Below are 13203 nucleotides of genomic sequence, written 5' to 3'. Positions count from 1 at the left end.
TTGAGATCCGGAAATTCGACCAACAACACTCATGCTCAGTTCTATCTAGGCCAGAGAAAAAAATGCAAACACCAGCATGGGTTATTGGGCAGTGCGTGAAGAGTAAGTATATGGACCATCACCATAATCACTTGCCTAAGAAAATAATTGAAGACATGCAGACAACTTATGGGGTAAATTTGACTTATAATAAGGCTTGGAGGGCTAGGGAAATGGCATTAGTGGCGGTGCGAGGAACGGTTGAGGATTCATATGAAAAATTACCCTCATACTTATACATGTTGGAGAAGCATAATCCTGGTACCATAACAGACATCCAAACAGACGAGTTCGGGCACTTCAAGTATATGTTCATGTCCCTAGGCCTCTCTATTAGGGGTTTCAAAGCATTTTGTCGTCCCGTATTGTGTGTTGATGCCAGTTTTCTTAAGCACAAGGTGGGAGGTCAACTATTGGTGGCTATTGCATTAGATGCTAATGAACAATTATATCTTGTCGCATTCGGAGTTGTTGATTCAGAGAATAATAACTCTTGGACTTATTTTATGCAAAAATTGAGAGAAGCAATTGGATTAGTTGATGATCTCGTCTTCGTATCCGATAGACACCCAAGCATCGCCAATGCCTTATGTGCTGTTTTTCCAGAAGCATACCACGGTGCGTGCACATATCACATAAAGATGAATATCAACGCGAAATTCAAAACTGATAATTGTCATATGGAGTTTGATATGGCTTCTCGTGCGTACACCGTCCACGAATTCAATCGTTTTTTTGACAAGATAAGGGTTAAAGATAATAGGATTGCTGCCTATTTGGAAGAAATTGGATTTCAAAGATGGAGTAGAGCATTTTTCCCCGGTAAGCGATACAATCAACTAACAAGCAATTATGCTGAGAGTTTTAATAGTCAGAGCAGGGAAGCCAGAAAGTACCCCATTTCCTCAATGGCGGAGTATTTAAGAGTGACAATACAAGGTTGGTTTAATGAGAGAAGAGAAAGAGCGTCCAACCACCGAGAAGTGTTATCTCCAACATATGAAAAGTGGTTACGTGAGGGATTCGAGAAGGCTAGATTCTATACAGTATCATCGCTTAACCGATTCGAGTTTTATGTGCATGACAATCAGTCTCATTTTAAAGTCAATTTGAAAGACATGAACTGCACTTGTAGGGTATTTGAAGTTTCTGGTCTTCCTTGTACTCATGCAATGGCTGCTGCCCGTCACCGCAATTTGGTTTGTTATGACTTTTGTTCAAGGTATTATTCAGCTCACATGTTCAATCTATTTAACCAATTGTTTAATCGTTTTATTTTCCATTCTTACAGATATTACACAACTGAATCTTGGATGAATGCATATGCGGAGACATGTTACCCTGCTGGTGATGAAGACGATTGGGATATTCCCGAAATGATCAAGGAACGAGTATGTCTAAAACCACCCGTGAAGGTTAAGAAAGGGCGTCCACAAACAAAGCGTAGGTCATCTCAAGGTGAGGTACGTAAGGCTCCGAGACGATGCACCTCATGTGGTGGACTAGGACATAATAGGGCCACATGCAAAGCAGTCATGCCTGCTCCATCTACTGCAAAAGCATCATCATCTAAGCATCATGACTCATCTTCTCAACAGCACGAGCCATCATCTCAACAATATGAGCCTTTAGATTGATTGGGATTGGGATAAGTTGTATAAGTGTTTTGGATAAGTTGTATTATGTTTTGGATAATTTGTATTATGTTTTGGATAAGTTGTATTATGTTTTGGATAAGTTGTACTCGGATAAGTTGTACTCGGATAAGTTGAACTCGGATAAGTTGTAATCGGATAAGTTGTAATCTGTATGTTGTATCTAGTTTATCTGTGTACTGTAGGAGCACTTAACGCTTCGTTAAGTACTTAACGCTTCGTTAAGTACTTAACGCTTCGTTAAGCGCTTCGTTAAGTAAAACTGGGTTTAAGTGAGTTTAAGTTAGTTACTTGGTACATTGATTTATATGTTCAATTCTTTGGTTTTTAAAATATCAGACTACCAACAAACTAGACTACATTAAAACTAAAAATATTTTAACATGAAATGTAACTTAAGTTGAAGTTCTACCCAAAAAGTAATACAAGTTCAGAATACATAAGCACAAGTCAAGTTCTATCCAAAAATCAATAAACGATTACAATACAAACTAAGGTTCTGTAATTTGATGAAATAACCGGACCGCCATCTTTTGTCGAAAAAAGTCCATTTCATTGGAAGTCACCTTCTCTACACCTAAACCAGCAGTCAAGTATTCCATGTGCATAAGCATAAATACACCACAATCCCCACTTTCTTCTGCTCTAGGGACTTCCCCATTTTTGGCGACTGCATTTTTGACTGGGTGTGGCAACCTTTTATATGTCAGTTTCTGGAAATTGAAATTAGGATACCGTTTTAGCTCAGCATCACTGGCTCCCATTGCATATATTCGTGGAAACATCTCACACAAAGGTCTCATGTATGGATCGAGATTCCTATAAATACTCGAGTCGCAGTCATAAACGTCAATGTGATTATCTTGTACACGAACGACGCACAGTACCCAATGCTTGTTGCCAATGTTCAAAGGCACGTAAATATCGTCTACTAGTGGCCATTCTGGCATATGTCTATGAGGCGCTCCCCAGAAGTACTGAGAAAAGACGTCTGATATTGGAAAATTTTCAGGATCTTTTTTATAGTTCGGGTACTCTCGCCTCATCATATCTGCTAATAAGCAATCCCCTATTGATACTTTACAATGTTTATATGTCTTGGGATATTGCTCAATCCTTTTGCGCAACAAGTGGCACACTGCGTCGATTTCCTACAAAAGGCAGCATATATCAAAAACCTTATTCATAAGTTAAAGAATTAATATGAAATGCAAGACTTACAGGATCTTTAAGCCATGTGGACTTTGTTAGAACTCTAACAAACAACTTCTTTCGTGCTTCGCAAGTAAACACAGTCTTTGTCTCATCATTGGTAGCTTCATCTTTCAACCAATTCTGTAATTGAACCAACAACTCATCATCAAATTTTTGAAGGGGATTGATAGTTAATGGATCATTCGTCTTTGGCTGTTTTGACAAAGAAGGGTTGGTGTAGTCTTCATCTTTCTTCTGCTTCCTCACTCTTTTTTTGGGAACTACTCCTTTAGGTGGAGTGTTGTATAATTGGAAGTCATCATCATCGTTCTCATCATTCCCAGCCCTCGAATCCTTCCCATCCTTCCCATCGTTCTCATCCTTCCCATCCGTGGCATCCTTCTCAACCTTGACTTTCTTCTCAACCTTCCCAACCTTGAGTTTAACCTTCCCAACCTTGGCTTTCTTCTCAACCTTCTCAACCTTCTCAACCTTGACCTTATCCTTCTTTTTCTCAATTATTTCTTGCATCATATCGGAGAGAAACATCTCCCCACCATCCACCTTTACATCATTCTCAGTCTCACCACCATCCACCTTCACATCAGTCTCAATCTCCCCACCATCCTCCTTCACATTAACACTCTCAGTTTTATCCTCCACCTTCACACCATCCACCTTCACATCGTTCTCAATCTCCCCACCATCCACCTTCACATTAACACTCTCAGTTTTATCCTCCACCTTCCGATCCGTCATCTCCATCTCATTCGTTATCATCTCCTCCACCTTCCCATCCTGCAAAAATAGAATAACAGTGTGGTCAGCGTTTACTTCCCGAAACATATGACTTCGCTAATCAAAACTTACCTCAGTTTTATCCTCCACCTTCACACTCTCCTCCTCCACCTTCCCATCCTTCATCTCCATCTCATTCGTCATCATCTCCTCCACCTTCCCATCCTGCAAAAAGAAAACAACAGTGTGGTCAGCGTTTACTTCCCGAAACAACATTTGACTTCACTAAGTAAAACTTACTTCAGTTATATCCTCCACCTTCTCACTCTCCTCCTCCACCTTCCCATCCTTCATCTCCATGTCATTCGTCTTCATCTCCTCCACATTCCCTTCCTGCAAAAATAAAACAACAGTGTGGTTAGTTAAGAACAACAAAAGATAATTACTTAACGAAGCGTTAAGTACTTAACGAAGCGTTAAGTACTTAACGAAGCGTTAAGTACTTAACGCTTCGTTAAGTACTTAACGAAGCGATAAGTATCTTTATTTTACCTCAGTCTTGCCCTTCTTTTCCAATTTGCTCTTCTTCTTCTTCTTCCTCTCCTCCTCCATACTATCTAATTTGACAATTAAAGTGGCCATCCTTTGGTTGGATTTGGCTAATAACTGTTCGCACATACTAACAACCAACTTTTTCATATAAGCCTTGTGATTTGTTTGAGTTTCTTCGTAAGCTGTTTTCATCTCTTTGAGCTCCTCCTTCACCTCTTTGATGAGCTCCTCCTTCAGCGCTTTTACCTCCTCTTTCAGCTCTTCACATTTACATCCAACAGAAGATGTTGGAGGTAATCCAGGAGTAGTAGCGGATGGGGGGCTAGGAATGTTGGCAGGACTAGATTCATAAGCAAGCTTCCTCTTCAGGTTTACTGCTTCTTTGAGATTAAGCGCAGCCTTTCTCTTCCGGGTGTTTGGTTTGGAAGTAGGTTCTTCTTGTTCATCCTCAGGTTCACTTCCCTCCTCTTCATCATCATAATCCTCCTTCACTAACTTCCCTTCTGTAAATCCCTCAAAAAATTCATCAGTTGACTCATCTATTTGTTCAAAGTCCTCACCACTGTATAACCTCTTCTCCATGGAGGACTCTTCCATCTCAGTCAGATCCGTTGTCTCCAGGGCAGACTTTATCTCGATCAAGGTGTTCTTCCTGTTGGAATGATAGACTAACAACCTTGGGCGTAGAGGATCATTAAGCTCATTCTTTCTAGCAAATTTAGGAACAAAACCTTTGATGACCTCGTATGTCCACACTTGAAATGCCAGTGCAAACCCATAAATGTTATAAGCAAAAGGAGCATAAGGATCAGTAGTACTCTTCTTCTTCTTCTTATAATATTTGTGACTGAGATGTCTCATGTTCTTGTTCAAACCCTTGAGGGTGACTCTAAAGGTCACTTTCCCCCAAGGAAATCGGAGGAAACTTTCCTCGTCTTCGACCATGTGGAGGATTTTGGCAAATACCACCCTCCTTGGGTCAAATGAAAATAGGTACTGGCAAATCAAGCATACCAGCCCCATCTTCCAGGCATCTTCCTTATCTCTACATTTCAAAAAAGCAGTCTCCAAGTCTTGCATTACTACACTCGACTTCCCTTTAAAATATTTTACCAACAGAGGTGGACAACCTCGGCATTCTTCTTCGTTCACCTCAGGAAACCTTCCGAAGTTTAGGCCCGTCACCAAGGCGTACTCTTTCATACCAAACACAAGTTCTTGCCCATTGATATTGAAAGTAATCTCCTTGGAGGTTGAGGTTACCCTCCTAAGCAACATGTGATGTACAATAGTTCCTGAGAACTGCAACACTGGCGCAGAGACTATATATCGGAATTGGGTATTGTACACCTTCTCCACAAGATCCATTTCCTCAAACTTCGTTACAATCTTCTTAAGGCAGAGGGCGCTTTTCCAAGAAATCCGTCCAGGGAAATCAGGAACGGTGGTTTCTGCCATCTACAAAAGGAACAACAACAAAAATGTAAGATCATATACATAGACCACATCAAATGTTAAGTACTTAACGAAGCGTTAAGTACTTAACGAAGCGTTAAGTACTTAACGAAGCGTTAAGTACTTAGCGAAGCGTTAAGTACTTAACGAAGCGTTAAGTACTTAACGAAGCGTTAAGTACTTAACGCTTCGCTAAGTACTTAACGCTTCGTTAAGTACTTCGCGAATCCCTAAACCAGAAACAATAACCAACAACCAGAAACAAACATGCAAATATAATGCAATAATCAATAACCAGAAACAAACATTAAACGCTAAACCTAACCAAATAAACTGAAACAGCTAAAACCCTAAAACTAAACATGCAAATATGAAAACCCATAACCAAAAAAAGACATGCAACAACCAAAATAAAACTAACCTGAGATTTATGGGGAATAAATGATAGAGAGGGAGGACACGAGGGGGACGGGAAGATCGGCCTTGTCAATGTGTTCTTCAGTGAGACGGTTGTAGAGAGAGAGGAATCGAGAGGATAGAAGAGGGAAAGAAATGAATGTCCAAATGTTTTATTTTTTAAAATATATGGTATGGCGCGTGCATATACGCGCGCCTCTTCGTCTTCCTACGCGCGCGTGCCGAAGCGTTAAGTACTTAACGCTTCGTTAAGTAACTAGCAGAAACGATATCATCTGCAAATATCATCACAGCCAAAAGAACAATCAATAAGATGAACCAATATGAACTAATAAACCAATATATGAACAAATATGAACATATATGAACAAATATAACCCAATATGAACAAATATGATTCAATATGAACAAATATCACCAAAAAGAACATATTTAGGGTTAGGGTTTCATTAAAAAATACAAATAAGAACATAAATCTGTTATATAAACATAGATTCGGGGATTAGGTTTCTTATCTTGTAGATTTCATTCATAATAGTCGACGTCGCCGGAGTTTACGCCGCCGGCGACAAAATCCGGAGGAAAGAAAGGAGGAGAGAGAAAGAAAATGAGAGAAATGAAAAAATTTGAGTATATATATCAATACCGTTTCACTTCGCGAAACGCGGAGTCCTTTCGCGTTACGCGAAAAGGGTAAAATCGTCAAAAAAAAAATAAGTGGTCATCAGATCAAAAATTATTAAACATTACCACGGATGCAAATAGCCTTATTTGTAGGGTCATTTCATCCAATTTCCCACAACCACTCCCTCTCTCTTTCTCTTAGACAAAGAAACTTCCATGAAATTTAGAAGAAAAACTCAATAAATCAATTGCGCGCGAGAAGACTTCGGTGTCTCTTCCTCATCTACCACACTGGACCCTCGACATCGGAAAAGCCCCCCCGACATTTCCATGGGTTTACCTCCGTTCAATTTCCCGAATACTTTCAGCTCCATCTTCTTTCCTCTCCTTATTCTCCTCCGATCGATAACCGCCGACAAATCACCTGTTGAGTACGATTCACAGCATGCTATCGCCGTCAACTGCGGTTTCCCCCGCAACTCCACAGCACTTAACGGCAGACAATGGGTTGGAGAAACAGATTCTGCTACCATGATCATTTTTCATGGACCTGGAAGTCAATCAGTCAGCCCTCCTTACTCCATTCACAACCTCCTCGATCCCACTCCGTATATGACAGCTAGAGCTTCTCGGGCATCATTCACCTACACCTTCCATGTTGGCTCCGGCTACAAGTTCATCCGCCTTTACTTCTACCCAGCTTCTTACTCTGGTTTCAAAAGGTCAACGGCCTTCTTAACCGTAAAATCAGGCCCGTATACACTCCTCAACAATTTCAGTGCTTTCCTAGCCGTCGGTTCTCTCGGCCTGAAATCCATTGTGAAGGAATTCACCCTTTATGTCCCTGTTGACGAACCCTTATCAATTACTTTCTCCCCCTCAAGAGTAATCCCTTCTGATGAGACATTTGCATTTGTAAATGGAATTGAAGTCGTTCCCATGCCGCTTGGACTTTACTACACCATGGAGGGAGATGCAGGGGTGCATGTTGTAGGGCAGAACTACCGACGTCCCATCAGTAAAGCCATTGCAATGGAGATGGCCCATCGGTTAAACATTGGTGGCAGCTCACTTTCATCTTCTCATGACACAAGTATGTTCAGGGAGTGGACCAGCGATTCAAACCATCTCATAGAATCGAATGTTTTTCCCATAACGTCAACAAATCGGATCAAGTATACTGAAACATCAAAAAATGGTGCACCACAGCGACTGTTCCAGATGTCTTGGTCAATGAACCGAAATAAGCAAGTTAGTGAACGATTAAGTTTTACATGGAAGTTGCCTGTGGATTCGGGTTTCAGGTATCTCATCAGATTGCATTTTTGTGAGCTTGATTATGAGGTGAAGGAGAGTGGGCAAAGGGAGTTTAGTATTCTAATAAACAATCAAATGATTGAGCCTAGAGGAGACTTGATCAGCTGGGGTGGTGAGATTGGAGTTGCAATCCATAAGGATTACTTGGTGACGGTGAGAGGAGACAAAATGATGGGTAAGAAAGATCTATTTGTAGCTTTGTACCCAGGTGACTATGATCAATCAACTGAATTTATTGACTCAGTTCTTAAGGGAATTGAGGTTTTGAAACTAAGTAACCCAGATGACAGTCTTGCTGGAGTGAATCCAGTGATCTCCCATCCTCATGGTTGGATAAAGACAATCAGTAGAAATGAAATTGCAACTCTTGTTATAATTGTGATTACTCTTCTGAATGTCATCGTTTATCAAATTTGTGAATGGAGAGGAGAATTTTTGAGTAAAAACATTTCGCCATCATTACCTGATGAGGAATTGTGTCGTAGATTTTCATTTGGTGAGATCTTATCCGCAACCAACAACTTTGATAAAGAATTAGAGATTGGACATGGGGGCTTCGGTAAGGTCTACAAAGGGGTTATTGATCGCAAGACAAAAACAGTTGCAATTAAAAGGTTAAGTTCTGAATCTAATCAAGGAGAGAAAGAATTTAGGTCAGAAATTGATATTCTTTCCAAGAATCGACACAAACACCTTGTCTATCTGATAGGATATTGCAATGAGGGTCATGAGATGATCCTTGTTTACGAGTACATGGAACATGGAACTCTCGCAGATCATCTTCATAAGAAAAAACGTGATGGTAGTAGCAAGGAAGACGTGACTCCTCCTCTCTCATGGGAGCTAAGGCTCAATGTATGCTTGGGTGCTGCTCGCGGGTTAGATTACCTGCACACCAATAGTGAACAGGACACGATACATAGAGATGTGAAGAGCGAAAACATTTTGTTGGATAAGGATTGGATGGGCAAAATTGCAGACCTTGGCATAAGCAAAGTGGGAACTAAGAGCAATACTTGCACCCATATTAGTACCGATGTAAAGGGAACTATTGGTTACCTAGATCCCGAGTATTTCTTGACGCGTAGGCTAACCAAGAAATCTGATGTCTATGCGTTCGGTGTGGTGCTGTGGGAAGTATTATGTGGGAGGCCAGCTGTTGATACTAGAATAGATGGCGAACAACGCAGCCTCGTTTTGTGGGTTCAAAGCTGCTTCAAGCTAGGAACAGTTGATGCAATCATTGATTCGAGTTTGAGGGGACAAATATCAACTCGTTCCCTCAAGTTGTACCTTGATCTTGCAAACCAATGCTTGCATAACCAGACTAATGAACGGCCTACAATGGCTGAAGTCACACATGGTCTTGAATCTGTATTGGCTGCTGCTACTTCTCAAGGTGAGGAAGAGGTGAACGATGTTACTAGCGACTTTGGTTCAGATGGAGAATATAATGGTACCGATGAAATAGATCTAAGTAAGAATTCCCTTCCACTTAGTACAATCTCTTCCACCTCTTCTCAACCAATGCAATTGGATGACAATGACATGCAGCAAAAGAAGAATAAGACCAAGCTTGGCAAGATGTTCCAGAAGAATTTCCAAGCTTTAGTCAGAAGCATAGATATTCGACGGAAAAAGAGCAGTGACAGCGTTATGAAAATGGAGCCTTGTGTAGGGAATGTGCTTCTACACTTCCGCCGTTTCTCTCTTGATGAGATTAGAACGGCAACACACAACTTCAGTAATGTTATTAGAACAGGTGGTTTTAACAAATGTTACAAAGGAAAGATTGATGGTGGAACCACCCCGGTAATAATCAATCAGAGAAAGCAAGAGATTCAAGACTGCGAAAATGAACTCTTGATTATGTCAAGATTTAATCATCCTAACATAGTCAATTTCATTGGGTACTGCTATGAGGACGGCGAAATGTTGATTGTGCTGGAATACGTTGAAAATGGGTCCCTATATGATCATCTTCATCATAAGGAGAAAAATCCTCTTCCCTGGAAAAAGCGGCTGGAGATATGCATCGGTGCTGCTCATGGATTACACTACCTAAATTCTGAGATGTCGCAAACTGTGATCCATCGAGATATGAAGTCCACAAATATTCTAATAGACAGTAATTGGGTAGCAAAGGTTTCAGGCTTGGATTTGGCATCGACAGCATTGAGATCCAGTACCTATGTCACTGGGGAGGTACGTGGCACCAGTGGCTACATAGATCCGGAGTACATAATGACCTTTCATCTTACACCGAAATCCAATGTTTACTCTTTTGGTGTGGTATTGCTGGAGGTACTTTGTGCCAAGAGTCCTTGTGGGTTTTATGGTGAAGACAGGAGTGGTTATAGCATAGTCGAATACTTCAGCAACATCATCCGGGAGAATAGAATAGACAAGACCATGGACCCTTATCTAGTGGGAAGGATTGCTCCGGACTGCTTGATTCAGTACTTGCAGATTGCAATGAATTGCGTGAAAGATAAGGGAATAGAGAGGCCATCAATGGAAGCAGTGTTGACAGGCCTGAGTATCGTACTAGAGTTACAAAAGAGATGGCAGTTTGATGTGTCACTTGATCCACTTTCTGGGCCTACAGAATCTTCCATGGATTCTACGACAGAGGAATGGTTCCGCATGGCCATGGGGAGGGCCTACAACAACATAATGCTGCATGGAAGCTCGGAAAGTGAAGATTTCCTCCCTCTCTCGCTGACTGATCCTACTCGTGTGTCATTGGGATTTTCCACAACAGAATCGACGGGTAGTATATGGGCTGACAGTGTGAGTCCAAGGTAGGATGAGGCTAGAAGTCGGGTACCCAGTCTCCTAGGACTGCACCAAATAGAATCAGACCTCAAACTATTCATACCAACCAACTTTCCCTTCCCCGGGCACCTTTTTTTTTATAAATGATTCGAGTGTAAAGACTCGAGCCCTTCCACTGAGCTATAAGTCTCCACAAGAAGTATGGTGTAATTGGATACACTTGTATGTTTGTATGTGAGTATTTCAATTTGAATTTGTATTTAAGAAACATTTATATTAGATGATGTTGTAAAGTGTTTGAAGTCTATGTCAAAGCATAGCATCTCTACAAGAACACAAAGACTCTGTTTAATCATCCCTAGAAAAATGCCTTAAGTATATTTTTACTACTTCCCCTATGATGAGAACAATGGCTGAATATTTGCATTGGAGCTGCACATGGAATATAGTATCTTCAAACTAATTAGTTACCTAAATTTGGGTCTGTTTGTTTTCTAAATGAACTATACAGCAAAACAGAGCAGCACATTCCCTCATCACATACATTTTTTGAAGGACATATTTTGTTGCAAGTTAACTGGATGCAAAATATATTCTGAAGTCCATGCTTTTGGTGCGGTTCTTTTGAAAAAGAAGAACATATATAATCTGGTATAATGTATATGGACTTAACACTGCAACAAAGAAGATTTCAATCCCACTGTCTTTGAGACTTGTTTAAGCCCATATAGTTAGACTATAAACCTGTTTATTAGTAGTGACACCACCTCATCTAAATATAAAATTAATATATATTATATAAAACTTTTAAAATAAATATTAGTATAATTGATGAGAAACGATTTAATTAATTCATAATATATATATTTATTATTAGTTAAATAAGAATTAAATTTTTGGGATGGGTCCTTATATTATTGTATAGGCTGTTTTACCCTCCTCTAACTGGACCTGGTGAGTGGTGACACCTCCTCATCTAAATATGTAGATACCATAGTTTGTAGCAACCTACTTATGCTAGGAATAACAACTCAAATGTCACCGATATTCTTGCTACAAATTACAAATGAGTAACTATCATAAAAATCAATATTTTTGCTTCATTTTTGTCAATGGTTTAATTGCTTTTAAGTTAGTTTTGCACAACTATTTAAAGACCGAAAAATCACCTAACAATTAGGAAAAAAAATCTCTCTTTTATGGCACAATCATATAATCAATAAAATTAAGCACAAAGATACGCATCAATTTTAGCGTAAAAAATCTAACAATGATAAAAAAAAAATTACGTAACTCGTAGGCCTATTAAAAACACATTCACTATAGTGTAGTGAGTTACATCAAATCTTCTTTAGCACCTTAGAGATTAACTAATACAAAATCTTCACCGTTAATGATAAATTACAAGAATAAATCTCACCGAAATGGAATACTCAAACAAGTATATAAGATATATCCAAACAAAAGTCTAGACGGGTCGAAATGTAGAGAATGCCGCAAGGATTCACCACTATGATTCGAGCCAAAACTGATTACATACGTTCGATTGTCCTATTATATTACCGAAACTCTAAATATCTAACTCTACTTTTGTTTATTTTCTCTCTTTCTATATTATTTTGTTCTAAGTGCATGTTTATAGTTATCCTCTTTTCTAAAGAAAAAGAATTCTTTAAAAAAAAAATTATTTTGGATTTTCAGCCTTATTGTCCAAACCCATCAAATCAGTTGGATCTAACTTCTCTTTAGACAAATGTTTGACCATCTATCAGATCCATTCTCAATGAGATAAACTTTCTCTAAATTGAATTGCTTCGTCTCGATTATATCTCGAATCTAGTGATACCTCACTTCAATATATACTTGGATCTTGAATGGTATGTGGAGTTCTTGAGAGACGAATCGCCGAATTATTATCGTCTTGTTCCTAGAAGAACCATTTACGAACATCGACTCTAACTACTTCAAAAGAGTTTGCGCGTCGTTCTTTTCTGCAATGCGATAAAAAATATTTTGGTCAATCCACTACCTAATTGTAGCAGTTTGTCACGGGCTAAAATTCGACCCGTGCGGCACTAAGCTAAATCGACCCTGATTCTAGCTTAGAAAGCCTTTCTAAACACAATGCAAGAAGAACTCAAACGCAAGAAAGAACTTAGAGAGAGAAAACTCTTGAGAATAATATATATTGAAAGAATGCTTGATAATTACAATGAAATACCTTCAGGGTATTTATAGGACTTACATGTGTTAAATTAGGAATTACGTCTAATTACAATTTAATTACACTAATTTAGGATATTCCTTCCATAGCAAGAATATCCCTACCTAATTTAGAATATCTCTAGTAATTTCTTCCTTAATTAGAATATATATTCTAATCCCTTCCTTGATTAGAATATATCTTCCAATCCCTTCCTTAATTAGATTATAT

At 39.3% G+C, this 13203-nt stretch overlaps 2 protein-coding genes across 2 annotated transcripts; one reads left to right on the top strand and one right to left on the bottom strand.

Annotated features, from left to right (window-relative positions):
• Positions 1–2124: 2124 nt before the first annotated feature.
• Positions 2125–7006, bottom strand: LOC124939609. The gene is made up of 8 exons (XM_047480070.1): positions 6962–7006; positions 5466–5636; positions 4179–4664; positions 3600–3686; positions 3453–3551; positions 2916–3029; positions 2261–2845; positions 2125–2151 (listed from the first exon to the last, which is right to left on the bottom strand). The coding sequence occupies exons 1-8, from the start codon at positions 7004–7006 to the stop codon at positions 2125–2127; spliced, it is 1614 nt and encodes a 537-aa protein (XP_047336026.1).
• On the top strand, positions 6961–11248 carry LOC124938332 (receptor-like protein kinase FERONIA). The gene has a single exon (XM_047478754.1). The coding sequence runs from the start codon at positions 7005–7007 to the stop codon at positions 10797–10799; it is 3795 nt and encodes a 1264-aa protein (XP_047334710.1). The 5' UTR covers positions 6961–7004; the 3' UTR covers positions 10800–11248.
• Positions 11249–13203: the final 1955 nt, after the last annotated feature.

This window comes from Impatiens glandulifera, chromosome 5 (genome assembly GCF_907164915.1).
Source record: "Impatiens glandulifera chromosome 5, dImpGla2.1, whole genome shotgun sequence".
Taxonomy (NCBI): Eukaryota; Viridiplantae; Streptophyta; class Magnoliopsida; order Ericales; family Balsaminaceae; genus Impatiens; species Impatiens glandulifera.
This window is presented reverse-complemented; position numbering and strand designations above follow the sequence as displayed.